This window comes from Pagrus pagrus (genome assembly GCF_965226575.1).
Source record: "Pagrus pagrus genome assembly, chromosome: 13".
NCBI classification, from domain to species: domain Eukaryota; kingdom Metazoa; phylum Chordata; class Actinopteri; order Spariformes; family Sparidae; genus Pagrus; species Pagrus pagrus.
In genome coordinates, this window is record NC_140197.1 from 14457365 (window position 1) to 14473751 (window position 16387).

The 16387-nt window shown below is 40.7% G+C and overlaps 1 protein-coding gene across 1 annotated transcript; it reads left to right on the forward strand.

The window, feature by feature from the left end:
* The first annotated feature begins 2271 nt into the window (after positions 1–2271).
* Positions 2272–14958, forward strand: sec14l1 (SEC14-like lipid binding 1). Its single transcript, XM_084372494.1, has 16 exons — positions 2272–2412; positions 2773–2861; positions 6683–6832; positions 6984–7115; positions 7222–7350; positions 7456–7627; positions 8064–8173; positions 8337–8526; positions 9930–10018; positions 10107–10177; positions 10262–10433; positions 10981–11115; positions 11267–11401; positions 13147–13398; positions 13490–13668; positions 13878–14958. The coding sequence occupies exons 2-16, from the start codon at positions 2799–2801 to the stop codon at positions 13981–13983; spliced, it is 2085 nt and encodes a 694-aa protein (XP_084228620.1). The 5' UTR covers positions 2272–2412; positions 2773–2798; the 3' UTR covers positions 13984–14958.
* Positions 14959–16387: the final 1429 nt, after the last annotated feature.

A 16387-nucleotide genomic window follows, 5' to 3' on the forward strand; every position in this document is an offset into this window, starting at 1 on the left:
GTATTTTATTCAACAGATTCTACTTTCTGTGCACATTATTCTTTTATTACTGTAGCTGAACAGCTGATGAAAAGGTTTATTTATGCTCTGGATTACCGATGCATGAATAACAAGGTGTGCGGCTATTGCTGCATAATCTCCCTGAGATTTACTGCCAGAAGTTTCAGCTCCACGGTGCCTTAGGCGTGTGGAGCCACTGCGAAGTCTGGGCAGCATTCAGGAGAGAAATACATCCAATATGCTTAGTCATTATTAGAGTTAATTAGACAGGAGAGCTAAGAGGATTCTGTAAAGGATGATGAGCTCAGAGAGGTGGTGAACCAAGCTTAAAGGAGACTAGGAGCAAACTTCAGTGATCTTTTCTCTTTCCATTTCAGAATCATCACTAACAGCTGAGAATAGGTGATCAGTTTCATCAGAAGCAAGAAGATGAGTCATTGTGTTTGTAATAAAAATTCTTATCTTGACATGTCTGCCAGGAAATTAAAAGACTTTCAAAGTACACGCTGTTGCCATAACAGTCAAGGATGCTTTTTATGGCCCTTGATCATAATTAGTGTATGAAGTGGAAATGACACCTGAACTTAGATATCCTCAGTGCACACAACAAGTCACCCACTCAGGAAATGAGGAAGTATAAGGCTCATACTCAAACCTAGTATTCTCAGAAGAGGACCACAATGATTGCGCAGGTGCACCAAGGTGGCACAGTTTTTTTTTTATCCAAAATTGTGTGCTGAGAGCAGCTTGTTTTCCACGTTTTTCTTTGTGCCTGAGGCTGATTAGGAAAAAGAGCTTATCTGAACTCCACTTCCCCCTCTCAGGATGTCCCCTGCTGGACTCCAGTACCTTTTGTAGGCTGCCAGCTCCAAAAGCTTTGAATGCAGCCCCTCCCCAGCCCCCCACCTCCAGATGCTGCTTCAGGAGTCTCAGTGTGGGACCAGCTGCATTTCGCCTGAGCAGCTAATGAGAGGCAGTAAAAAAGTCAGCGTTTTGGCTGCTACAAAATTTTGTTAAAGCTGGTATTGCAATGCTGACCTTGAGTCTAAAGGCAGTCATAGTTTGTTGTTAATGCACCTCAAACCCTGAGGTGTCACCGACGTCATAATCAATTAAAATCTTAATTTTGTTTTTCACTGGACTTAGAGACCTTGGCTCCGTGGACGGATGATGAAACGATGGGCCCCTGGGCACAGACATGTAAGAGGTCCTCCCCTTCTGCACTGCTTGTCTCATCATTATTTTGTGCCTTTTTCAGCAACATTTTGTTGGTTAAGCAGACCTCCAAAGTGCTGCTCTTGGTTTTAAAATTACATCATTCAATAAACAGTGTTCCTTAACCTTTAACGCATATAATAAGCAACAATTGTAAAGAGTTGCTAAACAAAATATTATAGAGAAACTTATAATGCGGGTTATAGCAGAGCTATTTGGTTGTTGAACATATTCAACTTGCTGTACTGATTTCTATTTAAGTAAAGCCTTTGTATGCAAGATGCTTTTGGGGAAAATAATTGAAAACATGATAACAAATAGTGGAACAGGCTTGGTATTTGCTAAAATCCAACATTAAAGGTCTTCCGGTTTCCGTCATGGGACCTGATTTCCCATAGGATATGTATGTTAGTGAACGATTTTTTTATTTTATTTGAGAAAGTAGCCATTTGTCATAAAACTAATGAAATATCACACTGTTAAAATACGTAATTATAAAGACTACACAGCCAATGGTCGTGTTAGTGACTTGGTCTTGTTGACAATCACCAAAACTTGTGACTTAAACATTGCAGAGCTGGTATTGTATATTAGCAGCTCACAAAACTGACAAACTCTCCTTTCACATATCTGCAGTTGTCAGTATGATCACATTTATTGTGTTTTTCATCTTTTTTAGTACATTTTCTGTGCCGAGTTGGCGGCCATGGCGTTGGTGTGAGACGATTGATTTTTTACTTTATTTGCGACAAACTGAGACTGTCTTAACTTGAAAAAAAAAAGTCTCTTTTTTAATTCAGAAACATCATATGTGTAACTCATGGCACAATTCAAACGGGAAACGATTCACTACCATACATTTTATTTATTTATTTATTTTTCTTTCAGAATAAAGGTCCCATGGGGTCCACCGGAAAGGGCTGTGAATGTAACAAAGTAATGTGTTGGCTTTTCACAATAAAACGCCAGATACCACCTGTAAATTTGAAAGAAAGTGTCACGCTGACTTCTTGTTTGTGTGAGAGGGGGAGGAGTTAGCGGTCCCTGCTGCGGACAGACGGTTACTACTTTTGTTTTGCTGTTTACATTGAGGGGACTTTACATTTCCCCTCCTGAGCTGACGTTATGGATGTAACGAGGACAGTTTGGCAGCTGCAGTGACGCACTTTAAATTCAGCGGCTCGGATTCAAGCGGCTGTAAGTGAAGTTCGTCTTTCTCTTCGCCGCTGTTCAGGCCGCTTGTCCCCCCACATACTTCAGCGACGGTAGCCAGGCTGTCACGGGACAGACGTGGGCTTGGTTTTTACTTGTATCCCCTCTCAGCAGCGGACATTATGTTATAATGCTAACTTGGGTAGCTCTGGACAAAGTTAAGCAGTTTAACCGTCACATGCAGTCTGGCTGGACATCAGTAAATCACGTGTGTCTGAACGTTGACCCTCCACTCAGCTGACGTGCTAGCACCATTTCATAACAGTATAATAACCCATGAAAAGCTGCTGCCCTGCTCTTTTCACCTGAACTCTGCTGTGTCATGTCTTTGTGGTTGTCTACCAGAGGCTGTTTGTGAACCAGGGTCCACCATGGTGCAGGAGTACCAGTCCCCTGTGCGGGTCTACAAGCACCCATTTGAGCTCATAATGGCGGTGAGTACTGTGTGTGTACATCTATTATCAAGATAAGTGATGATCCAAAGCACTTGAAGGATGTTACATAACTAATGGTGACTCAGCTGTGTTGTTACTCTTCTTACCCAGTGTTTCTGGGACCCCTTGCACTCTTGAAACATATTCTGCTGAGAGTGAACAACTAGAATATTAAAACAGATCAATGTTAAATAATACAAAACATGAAAACCTAGAAAATGGCTGTAGCCTTTTCTGCATCCTGGGGTCATGTGTCTCACTCTTGATTTAGACATTACTGCAATAAACGTACATAAGTGGAGGACAGAATGTTCTGTCCTCTTTTCACCTTAGTCTGCAGTAAACACAGTAGTCTACAGGTCACATACTGTGAAATAGCTGCTTAATAAACTTGATATTAATTCAGCACCTAAAGGAATAAAGATTCTTTTCATTTAACTCAATACCAGACTTTAGTTAAGTGTTTTGTTCCTTTAACCCTCAAAGATCCAGACACATGCCGGCGGCTAGAAATAGCCATCGCTCGAAAATGTTCAGTAGCTGCAGATCCATATTCTTTAAAAACTCATGGAAAGGAGAGTTTCTCAGATTTTCACTGGTACCACACATGGGCCTCACTACTTGTGCTGCTCACGTTCAAAGGATGATAAATTAAACCCATCTGAGAAAAGTCACTTTTGCCTCAGTGTCCTCTGTTATGATGTAACACCCTGTCTTTTACGCTCTGCACTTTTTTTGGACACATCCACGCTGTAACTTTTAAAAACGGACTTCACTTTAAAAAAGTCAGGACACAGACTACCTCAGAATAACTGAGTAAAGTACACTATTAGATTTAAGTGTTGTGTTGTCTATATGTGGCGGACCCTGCCACCTTTCTAGCTTGAAACAGTGTTCTAGGGACCTTATCTTCCTCTGAGAACAACTTGTTTATTCAGTGATGGAAAAGATAAATTCCAAATTTGTATTATTACCTCATTAATATTAAAATTCAGAGTTTGAATTTCTTCTAAGGTTCTCCTGAATTAAATGATGTATGGCACTTGATGCTGACTGCTAGAATAGGTTAGAAAAACAAAAATAAATACAGGCGAGTCAGAAACTGGTCAAGGTCGTTGATTGTAAACTGGGCTTCATGTTGGATATTTAAGCATAAAGTATTTGTAAAGATACACATGTGTAGCTCTTTTAAAACTCATTGTGTGTGTTGTCCTGAGAGGTCAGGAGTTTTTTAATTGTTGTATCTTTGCTCAAGTTCAAAGAAAAAACTACTGGTATTAAAACATTCCTTGAATTTCTCAGCTGACTGCTCTTCCAGTGATATTAATTTAACCGTCACAAGATTCATATTATAGTGCGGCATTATTCAACAGTCATACCGGAGAAATCCACTGAAATAGCAACAGAGATCTTGATTTCCAAACATTTATTCACCATAAGATTAACTCTCTTTCCCTTGAGTGGAAAACTTCACCTGCAAACTGCAACTCAATGATTTAAACTCCTGTAAGAACGGGAACTGTGTGTGAAGTAAAGTAGGACAAAAGTAGAATGAGAAGTAGACTGTTTTCACCCACTTTATCCGTCTGTTTCTTGTCCTTCTGAAGTTACATATTAAGCCAAAAACTTACGCAATACCCTCAGAGGAGGTAAAGCCTGTGTCGCTACAGCGGCACTGCGGGCTTAAACTCCTTCACCAAACAGTCCAAGTCAACACCTACACAAGCTTCATTTTCCATGAAACATCTCTTGCAGAAATACCTCTCACATCACTACATGTTGTTGAAAAGGATCTCCAAAATAGGCCCTTTGTGCAAAGTAAATAGCAGCCCCTGTGAAAGGATCCAGGCCTCAGCACCATAAAGGAGAGGACCCAGTGAATAGAACTGCCTCCTCCGCTCTCATTTATCTCTGGGCTTTCTCATTAGTCCCCTGGCTGATCCTGCCACCGACATACTCCAAGTTATTACCTTAGCTAACAGTCTTCATCAGTGTCCAGGATACCACTTGATGTTTAACCCGTGTCATAATTATTGTCCCTCTCATGACACCTTTATATGACATAGCTTATGTAATTGAACTGCGCTAGATTTGTTCTGCTGTAGAAAAAACTAATCTACCTGTACATGCTTTACACCAACGGAATTGCTTTTAATCAATATCGCCACAGGAAATTTTAATAAAGCATTTTTCCTGCTTCGCAGCCGTGGCCATCAGACAATTATTGGGTCGCTAATGTGAAATATGTTGTTTTCTGAAGTAAGAGGAGGTCTTCTGAGGCCGCCGACAGTTCTCCTTGAACACACTCTGCTCAGCTTTTATCTTTGTATGCTTATAGCACTGAGAGGAATAGGAAGGACAAAGATTTCAATTCGTCTGCAATCAGTGAGACGTATTGGTTTTGTTGCACAGTGTGTCTGTCATGTAACACCAGTCAATGCTGCTTATTTACCAAGGAAAGCTCTCCCATTAATTTGCTTAGTGAGTAATGCCATCTTATTGATTTAGATTCCTCATATGCTGTGCTGTATCAATACAAGCTGGATATGTGTGTTGCTGAAAGACACGCAGAGAGAAAAAAAACACAACTGAAAATGTTGTCTTGTAGTTGTTCCTTTTTACTGCACGTCAATACCTGTGGTGTGTTTTTATAATATAGTTAGTTTAGTTCTTTAAACCTTTATTGCAGACATGTGACAGATCAGGTTGTCAGTGTTTTTCATTTCAAGGGATCAAGGGCAGATTATGGTAAACACAGTTATTGTTGCAAAGGCTGGGCAATATGGCCTTAAAAAAAAAAAAAGTTCTTGGTAGTCCTTCGTTACTTCATATGGTTAAGCAGTTAATCATTATCTTACGATTACTTGCCCTTTTTGTGTCCGTTTAAGTAAACTGGTGCATCGTACTGAGCGGTTACTGAGGACTGAATCATTACTTCACGAATACCTGTCTATTAGTTAACACGTCTACTTTTCCCTTCCATTCCTGCTTCGTTCCTCACTGTTTTTTTCTTGACAATTCGATAACTAAGGATTAACTAGCGTAATGTATTAAAATTGGAATAGGAGTCACTCATTAACTAATGGTTAACTAGTAGTTTGTTTTCAGTTTGTTCCCTAAGAACTACTTAGAATTTTGTGTCCATTTTGTGAAACGTTGCCCTGTAATGGTTGGTTCCTTCCTTGCTCTTGGTTACTTGGTAGTAGGTTATCAGCAAAAAAAACACACTGCTTTTAGTTACGTATCCTGAAGGCTCATTTTTTTCAGATCCTGGAACAGCCACTCAGCATCTCAAATCAATATTGACAGGAGAGCCCTGCAGAAATTAGCCTGGACAGATGGCCATACAGTGTGCTGTGGGCAGTAAAACACCAAGTAATCACGGCTTGTAAAGCTGCACAGCTGCAGGCTGCTGCACTGCAAAAAAAACCCATCACATTTTAATATGCATTAATATGAACTGTTTAAACTGCTAACTATTAATGCATTTGAACCTGACAAAGAAATGAGGTGCTCTAAATGACATGCTTTACTATTAGTCAGCAATATTCTCAGCACAGTTTACTCTTATTGCAAATACAAGTGACCTTCTCTTAATGGGTCCATTCAAAGCTTCCCTGCCCAATTTGAGAGCTACTTCAAAGTAGACAGGACACAGGCAAAAACCTTGAGTGTGAACAGAATGAAAGGAGCCAATTGCACAAATAAAAATAGTCATACAAGGATTAGAACAATTGTCAGGACTAGAGGATCCAGATTTTTTTTTGTACTAATGGGCATCTCTACCTTTCTTTCACATGTGATTTATTTCTTCCTCTCAGGCCTATGTGAGGAGGTTCCCAAAGTGCCCCCTGATCCCAGTGTTTGTAGACAGCGAGATCATCAGTGAGAACCCCAGCAAGGACGGATCCACACTGGTGACTGAGAGGCGCTGCGTGATCGACATCGATGCCCCGCGGCTTCTTAAGCGGGTACGTCTCCTCTGACAGAGTGAAGGCCTTGAAACAGTGTCAACAGTTGCTATAATTGGTTGAAGAAATAGTAAATAGTTTGTCAAGACTACGTCAGAGAGTGGGAACTGTTGTGGCAGTGTTGCATGAATTTGTACTTTCTTCTTTTTAGATCGCCGGTGTAGATTACCTGTACTTTATCCAAAAGAACACTCTAAACCGCAGAGACAGGACGCTCCGCATCGAGGTCCACAACGAGACCTTTTCCAGCAGAGTCGTTGTCCGAGAGTGCTGCAACTACACGGTGAGCCTCGTACAGTATGTCAACAGATGGACATGGGTCACTTTAAATAAGTTAATATTTTGATACTTTTATAACAATATTTTTGATTCTTTATTCTCTTCTCCAGGTTCATCCAGAGAATGAAGACTGGACGTGCTTTGAACAGACAGCTAGTATGGATATTAAGTCCTTTTTTGGCTTCGAGAGCACAGCAGAGAAGATAGCTATGAAACAATATGCTAGCAGCATTAAGAAGGTTGGCGTCTTTGAACTAACTTTTACGTATTCATTTGTACAAATCAGCCATAAATTACCACAGTGTCACATTAACTCAAAGTCTTGTCTCCTTTCTGTGTTGTAGGGTAAAGAAATTATTGAGTACTACCTCAGAGAGCTGGAGGAAGAAGGAGTAACTTACATACCTCGTTGGACCCCCCCTGTTGTCTCTGGCACTACCAGAGCAATCCCAGTGAAGGGTGCTAGGAATGGACTGGACAGTAAAGACGCAGAGCTGGTGGTCGGCTCTCCTGATGGTCAGCATTTACTCGCCAGTCACAATTAAAGTGTGGCATAGCAGCCAACACGAACGCAGTGATAAAGTTAAAATATGAGTGGCATCGTGGTATTGTTCCTTTGTGTTGACTAGTACACAGTATGTACTCTCACCGAGGACTGAGATGCTTACAGGGAGAGAAATAACTAGCTGCTGCTCCTCTTCTTCTGTTTGAGTTATTTTTTAAGAGTAACATTTTTAAGTCTGTAAATAACTATTGATTTGATGGTGCTATAGCAGAATATATATATGATATGATTTTGTATAAAGAATAACAGCAGCAAACATGGGAGAGCTTGCAGAAGCAACTCATTTTATCATGTTGAAAATACACTGCAGTGCACAGCTTCTCGTTTCTTCATTTGTTGCACGCAGTATATGCTAACTTTACACTGTACTTTTGTTTTGGCCCCCAGACAAGCTAGATGCTGACTACATCAGACGTTACCTAGGTGATTTAACGCCTCTGCAGGAGAGCTGTCTTATTCGACTGCGCCAGTGGCTCCAAGAAAACAACAAGGGCAAGGTCACATATACACACACGCACACAATTTTGTTTGACTGCGGAGCAGTTTGCTTACACACTTAAGTCAGTTTTGCTGCTCACATGTATCGCAGATAACAAGCATCCATCGGCTAAAATGTTCAGCATTTATCAGTAATTTTGACCCCTGCTTGTTGCTGTACAGATTCCAAAGGATCAGCACGTGCTACGCTTCCTGAGGGCCAGAGATTTCAACCTTGACAAAGCCAAAGAGTTCATGTGCCAGTCACTCACCTGGAGGAAGCAGCACCAGGTAGATTTCCTGTTGGACACGTGGGAGCGCCCACAACTGCTTCAGGACTATTACGCCGGAGGCTGGCACCACCACGACAAAGGTACTTCATGATTAATGCCTGCCTACTTTATCTTAAAGTGATCTAATTTTGCTTATATTATGCTGATTACTGTTATTGTGCTTTGGTTTATCTCCAGTCAAAGTGGAAACTAATCAGTGAATGTAAACATAAAGAAGCAGAGAGGTTTACAGGGCTTTCACAACAACATGGAGTAGATCTGATGTCCTCTGGCACATTCTTATGCTACTATTCAATCACATACACTGATATTAATTAGTGCACATTTTAATACATTTGCCTACCCATTTGTAAACATGTAACAAAAGGAGAATTAGGCTTCTTGTGTGTGTTATAGCCCACACATTTATTATGAATTCGGGCACATTAGTTTGCATAATTGCTCAGTGGCAAAAAAATAAACACGTGTGTGTGGACATTTTAAACTGTATAATTCCAAAGTGAGGCTGAGGCACAGCAGATATTTTCTTCATATAACATAGGCCTGTTGCTTTGGCAACATTGCCTGTTTTAGCAATATGGTTATTCAGTGATTAACTCATAAATTAAATAAAGAAACTGCAGTGCTTTACTGGACTTTTTATTCTAATGAGCATGTCTCCTGTCTGTGCAATCAGTGCAATTCTTCGTATGTTTACTGCTAATTATTGCTAATATTTGTCAAACACTAAAGAAGACTCTCGGCTCTCGACGAGGCAGGACACAAGCACATATAGAGCATGTTTCCCTCACGGAGACTAGTGTTTGTTAAATGTGTATACATAGCCAATCAAAACTATTTAGTGTTTCAATCCAGCCTAATCCAATATCAATCTCAGTAGCCCTGTATCACTCTAAATTTTAAACCACCATTAACTGCTTAACCATAACTCAGCCTCACCACATGTAGGATCCACATCAAATTGTTCAACTCATAAATATCAGCCACCTAAACACGCCTGATTTTTTTTGTCATCGAGATCCGGGCATTCTTTCCTCGGAAATTAATGAAAATATTGAAAAACACAGTGATGATGTTCAAGAAAGTGACAACAAATTCCCAGATGTGTCCCTTTTATTCTGTAGTTTTTGTGTAATCCTGCTGACAAACCATCAAACAAAAGGACACAGGTGAAATCATAACCTCCCCGCAGAGGTAATAAAGAAATTGGCGGTTTGGCCGGCAGCCAGTGCTTATGGAAAGCTCTTGGTTTAGTCTTCTGTATTTAAGTCCACTCGGGTTCAAATCAAATGCCCTGTTAATTATTGACTGTAAAGTCTGAGCACCATCTGTTGTAGCTCCCATGTTTGAAAATGAGTCATTGCTTTTAAAAGCTCAGCTGATCCACCAGGTAAGAGTAAAAGTAATACCTGTGAAAGCCGGTTTTCTGAAGTACAGACTGTGAATTTCTGTGTGTGTGTGTGTGTGTGTGTGTGTGGTTTAGATGGCCGTCCTCTGTATGTCTTGCGTCTGGGGCAAATGGACACGAAGGGCTTGGTACGAGCTTTGGGAGAGGAGATGCTGCTGAGACAGGTGACATGAACACATACACATAAACAGTCATTTCCATTTAAAATATCTTCAGTCACATTAATGCTACAACTTGATGAATGTGACGCAGGTCCTGTCTCTCAACGAGGAGGGACTGAGGCGTTGTGAAGAAAACACCAGAGTCTTCGGTCGACCCATCAGGTACCTTAATACTAATTTATCCATTTTCTTCTTCAGTACTTGCATATATAGTCATGTGATGTCTTATGTTAACGTGTCTGTCAGCTGCTGGACTTGCCTGGTGGATCTGGAGGGTCTTAACATGCGTCACCTCTGGAGACCAGGTGTGAAGGCTCTGCTGAGAATCATCGAGGTGGTGGAGGCCAACTACCCCGAGACTCTGGGTCGCCTGCTCATACTGAGGGCGCCCAGAGTTTTCCCAGTGCTCTGGACCCTGGTGAGAATAAACGCCAGCGTTTACATTTTATGTGCAGCCATTAATGTGGCTTTAATTAATCATCTGACTGTGGTAGAATAGATGAAGTTGTACCGCACAGACACTGATATTGCAGAGAAAGTCGTAATAGCCCGGTGCAAGATTGTGAATACGAGCGTATGATAAACAAAGAAGAGAGATGGTGCATAATTACAACCATACGTTATGCAGATCCTCATAGCGGTAGATTTAATTACACCCACAGCAGTATGGAATGATATAGTTTGTAGGAAAGTAATCGCATTCAGCAAAGGAATAAATTCAAGTAGTAAAAAAAGTACACTAATATGTGAAAACAAATCAAAACAACAATAAAGGCTGTAAAAAACAGCTATTACCTGGAGAGACAGAACATTATAGATAGACTTCAGATGCTTAGTAACACCATCAGCCAGCCAACCTGCTTTTTTCTTAACAATAATCAAATAGCCATGGATCAGCATTTACAGTTCAGAACATGTGAACCTGCAGTTTTGTCCGTGTTCTCTGATGACTGTCTTGTTCCCAGGTGAGCCCTCTGATTGACGAGAACACCCGTAAGAAATTCCTTGTTTATGCTGGAAACGACTACCAGGGTCCAGGAGGACTGGTGGACTACATAGACAAAGAAATTATCCCTGACTTCTTGGGAGGGGACTGCATGGTGAGGTTTAGTTCTCAGTCATGAATATGTTGATTTTGTCCTCAAAAAACACACACAGTGAAACCTAATTTCCACATAAAAACATGTTTTCTTGTGAGTTTTCTCTTGGTGTCATTGAGCTTGAGGTTTTTTTTCTTCCTGCCCTCTCCAGTGTGACATCCCTGAGGGAGGTATGGTCCCCAAATCTTTGTACAGGACAGCAGAAGAGCTGGAGAGTGAAGAAAACCGCCTTCTAACTGACTCCATCTATAAGAGTGCCAGTATTTTCAAAGGAGCCCCATATGAGGTAGAGTTTCTGCTTTTAAATCAGCCCCCAGATCCACACGTAGGTAGGAGTGAAGCCATCTTAACTTTGCTAAAGTATCGTTTCTTAACGGGGGGCAGTAGCATCCCCAGGGGGTATTCAGAGAACGTCTGTGGGCGATGGAAGCCATATTTTTTGAAGTATTTGTAAAGGCATGTTGTCCGCAACATTACAAAAGCTGCCAGTTTACAACTCGGCAACTAGACCAGATGGTGTTTTTTTCAAAACGTGGATTTTGTTAACACTTTCTCATAACCATCATAAATTATCATACATGGTACATTTCTAGTAAATTACTTATAATAGTTTTTTCACACAATAAAAAAAAAAATGTATAAACCATTTAGTGGAGAGGTTTATAAACATCGGTTGACACTTTATAGTGGCCTTCCAAATAATGTTTATAGATGAACTACAAATGAATATTTAATAAACGTTTGTAAAGCATGTCAATGTTTATTTACAGTGAAATAATTTAACTTAAGTTTAATCATCTATAAATTAACCATTTATGAATTATTGTTATTATAAGTGTTACCGGTGTTCCTGTCAGCACAGCTCCGTGCTACCTTCAAGGGAATGGGACGTCGGAGTATCAACTAGCCTAAAATTTTACCAACATGATGTTTACTGTGTCAACTCAGGATAATGGATGCTGTCTTTATGGTCATCCCTGTTGAGGCAATTAAGAGTTCCTTGCTCTCGCTCATTTCTTCACTGGAATATCGCCATGGTTACAAATTTACACTTGTAGTTAAAGCAACTTGGCGCCCAGCATCCATCCATCCATCCATCCATCCATCCATGACAACTATGTTGTGAAATCAGACACCTCTCTCCTGACAAGCTGAGTCACAGCAATGCTACCACCTGTCAGCTGGTCATGAATCTTTCGTCAAAACTATCTTTCGTGAAAAGCAGGACTGCAAGCGACGTATCATTTCATCATATCAATATATCGATCATCAGCCTGCTATTAATTACAAATAATCTTGTTGCGTTATGTTTATAATACAGACGTATCTGAAAATATAGGCCTGTATAGTCATTACAAATGTAAAGAAACATTTATTTGTAGCCTAGGCTCATCAGCAGTAGAATAACCAGTTCAAAAGTAGTCTAAAAATCTGCACTGAGAATAATTTAAGATGGAGATAAAGTTAAGATAAGTAGGCCTACTTTTCCTTCTGCCTTTTTTCTACGTAGTATTCTCAGACCTTTTCCCTGGTTGGCTGTTGTTGTATTGTTGTAACAATTAACTAGAATGCTTTTTGTTTGGTATTTCTGCTTATTGGTGATCGATGACATGACCTAATAATTAAAGTCTGTCTGTCAAATTTCTATCCTCATAAATAGATTTTCTATTGGCATGGCTTTTTTGCTCCCTGGGAAAGTAATGATAATGATATTCCAACTGTCCAGTTAAATCAAATCTGTCATTTGGCACTCAGTGAAATTCTGAATAATAACCTACATTATTATTCAGGGAAGACAATTAGCCTTATTTTATTTGATGGGGGCTGCAAGGGACCTGGAGAATGGATAGGGGACTGCTACTGTAAAGGTTTATATTTCCAATTTATGCCCATGCTGGATTTTATACCAAGGTTTAGGCTGCCACCGGCTGGAAGAAATCTACATTGCAGGCTTGCGGAAATATGAGAAACGTGATTAATGACCTGCTGTCTGCTGTTCTGTGTTTCCAATCTCCTTACATCCTCTGGCAGATGCTGGTTGAGATCACTGAGGCCTCCTCCGTCATCACCTGGGACTTTGACGTGTCCAAAGGAGATGTGATTTTCAACATCTACCACTCCAAGAGGGCCCCACAGCCTCCTAAGAAGGACACCCTTGGAGCCCACGGCATCACGTCCCTCGGGGCTGTTAACACCCAGCTGATAGACAGGAACTGGGTGCTGGGAAAGGACTACAGCATGGTGGAGAAAGCGCTCACCTGCAGGGAGGGAGAGAGTGTACAGGTGAGAGAGAAGATGGCTGACAAAACTTTTGTTTGTCCCTGTTTTCTGTCTGTTGCATCAAAGCAGTTAAATTTATCCTCCATTCAAACAGGGCTCCCACATAACGCGCTGGCCCGGCTTCTACATCCTCCAGTGGCGCTTCCACAGCTCCCCGGCCTGCTCCGCCTCCAGCCTGCCTCGTGTGGATGATGTGCTGGCCTCGCTGCAGGTCTCCTCCCACAAGTGTAAGATCATGTACTACACCGAGGTGCTGGCATCCCATGACTTCAGGTCAGTTTATTTATTCCACTGAGCTTTTTTTTCCCTCTCGTCGTGCCATGTTGTCTTTGTCTCTGAAGCTGTGTGTGTGTGTGCTTATCACAATACCTTCTGATTTCTCTGTTTGTCAGATTTCTTCTTTTTGTACCTGTTTACCTGCCCATGTGCTTGATTTACAGTGATTGGGGACGAATTAACACTTATTTTCTGTCATTTTCCAGGGGATCCATGACCAGTCTGGAGTCGAGTCATAGTGGTTTCTCTCAGCTCAGCGCTGCCACTACGTCCTCTAGCCAATCACACGCCAGCTCCACCATCTCCAGGTAGCATCTGCTCAGCAGGTGTCAAAGGCTGCAGTGACCTAAAACCTCCTGACATATACTCCGACTGTGCCTTGTGGCTTCATAAAGAGGCTGTTTTTACTAGTACACTTAAAGGGGCACTATGTAGCTTTGGAGAATAAATATTAATGAGGTAATAATACAAACTCAGGAATATTTATTATTTCCATGACTGAATAAACAAGCTGTTCTGAGAGGAAAATAAGGTCCCAGAACACTGTATGAAGTTAGAAAGGTGGCAGGGTCCGCCACATATAAACAAAGTGAAACAGTGTGAAATTGTGTTGTTCTTTAGTGTCAGTTTGTTTATTCAGTCATGACAACAAAGAGTTTGTTTATTTATTTTGCTTAAGCATAAAAAAAAAAAAAATCAATCATGAATTTTCCTCTTCTGATTAAAATATCTCCCCAAAGCTACATAGTGCTCCTTTAAATAAGACATTAATCTGACGATTGAAGGTGAGGAGAGTGTCATGGAAATATTATTTGATGTTTTATTGATCTCTGTTTGGAGGGAATCATGTACTTAAAGTGTTCATTTACGGTGCGTATGATGACTGACTTGTTTCTTTTCTTTGTTGGACTAACAGTAATGTGTAACAAATGCAACGCACAGTGCAAATATCTGACATGTATTTATAGTAGATGTGTGTCCATAAGTGCCATTACAGAGGAGCATCTGCTGGATCAATAATGCAACAGGAGACGCCCCACAGCAGCAGCTCTTACATAAGATTAAATGTTGCAGAGAGATTGAAAAGTAAAAAGTATCTGTACAGCACACACAGCTTTCCTTTCCTCAAGTTGTGTTGTGACCACAAGGTGTCAGTGTACTCTGTGACTGGAGCCGCTCTCGTATCTGCAGTGGACCCACACTTTCACTCACACACTTTTTGTCTAGTTGTCTTCTAAGAAATCGAAAGAAGGATTGTTTTAATAAAGAATTTATCACAAGAATTCATATTGATTTAACTCCAGAGTGTCTTTATGCTGAATTTAGAGCAAACAATGACTGCAGGAGCAGAGCTACAGCAGTGGAGAAGTTATTTTGAGTAATTGTAGCGATGGGTTATTAATCTTTTTTACAGCGAAAGGTGAGATGTTAAGAGTGAGCAGATAATACCAAACCTTTTCCTAAAATATGCAGGGCGCTCTCTGGATTTCATGTAATGTTGTTTTTGGGCTTGTTAGGCATAGCTGCTGAGTTTTCTGAGGCAGCTAATTTGAATGCAATATAGTGCAGCCCCTTGTGATCTGGCACAGGGCCAGGCAGACTGCTGATTTACATAAAACTTTAATTTCCATAAACTTATCAGATGCTTCCAGCTAAAGCTTAATTGAATTTCCCTGTGTTATTTTTTTCTCCTCGGTTTGCAAACTTGTGTCACATTGCTGCTCATCCCGACGCTATCCAAACTGGTGGCCAGTGGTGGAGCTTTCTGAGGGGGTCGATTGAATGGGAGCCCGACTTCCTGTTGGCATGACAGTGTTGTTAGAAAGAGGAAATGCACCGACTTTGCCAGAAGCTTATTTACTGAATTACTCAGCTTGCTCTAATGACCTCCCAAGACACACATTGTCCACATAAATAGCAGCGTCTCTTTCTCCTGATGCGCCTAATTTGCGTTTAAATCCTCTTCCTTTTGAGCAGTTATGTGATTGTAAGGTTGAATTATTTCACTGGCATTCACAGGCCTGACAAATGAGATCGATTATACAGTTAACTATAGCTCGGTAAGTATATTTAATACTCCTAAATTATGTATCACATGAAAATGTATCTGTGGAGTAAGGGATGGTAGTTCACCTACAGCCATCAATCATTCAGATGATTAATGCTGACATTATGATAACACCTGACATGCACCGTGTCGGAGAAGTAGTGAAGTTAAACCACTTACATAGTTAAAGCCACGGCCGAAACTTGATTATAGAATTGGTCCTAAAACACACGAAACTGTGTTGATCTTCACAAAACTTATCTTTGATGCAAGGTCATAGTGTTTGGAGTCTACAGCTATGCTAGCAGCTTTCAAAGGCTGCATTCATGTCATATTGAAGTTATTAGAATTACAAGCGTCCTACTTGTGAACAGCATACACATCAAAGTCATTATTGCAACCATGAAACAGAGTTTCTGAAGGTTTTTGCTAGTATGGATGTGCCTAATAATCCACATTTAAAGATACATGCATTGGATATGCTGCTATCGTGCCAGTGCTCAGTAGTTTTAACTCAACAACATCTGTAATCACACTAGAGTCTTGAGTTGTCAGATGACGTGAATGCCAGCAGTCACTAACATTATGGAATCCAATTTACCATGAGGCACAGCGGAGCAGCATCAGCTAGGGCCTGACAATGCAGCCCAGTCTTCAGATACAAATGTA

Coding starts and splice junctions, on each gene's coding strand:
- sec14l1 (XM_084372494.1), top strand. CDS start 2,799: ATGGTGCAGGAGTACCAGTCCCCTGTGCGGGTCTACAAGCACCCATTT. Junction 10,434..10,980: donor TCCCAGTGCTCTGGACCCTG/GTGAGAATAAAC, acceptor TCTTGTTCCCAG/GTGAGCCCTCTGATTGACGA. Junction 11,116..11,266: donor TCTTGGGAGGGGACTGCATG/GTGAGGTTTAGT, acceptor TGCCCTCTCCAG/TGTGACATCCCTGAGGGAGG.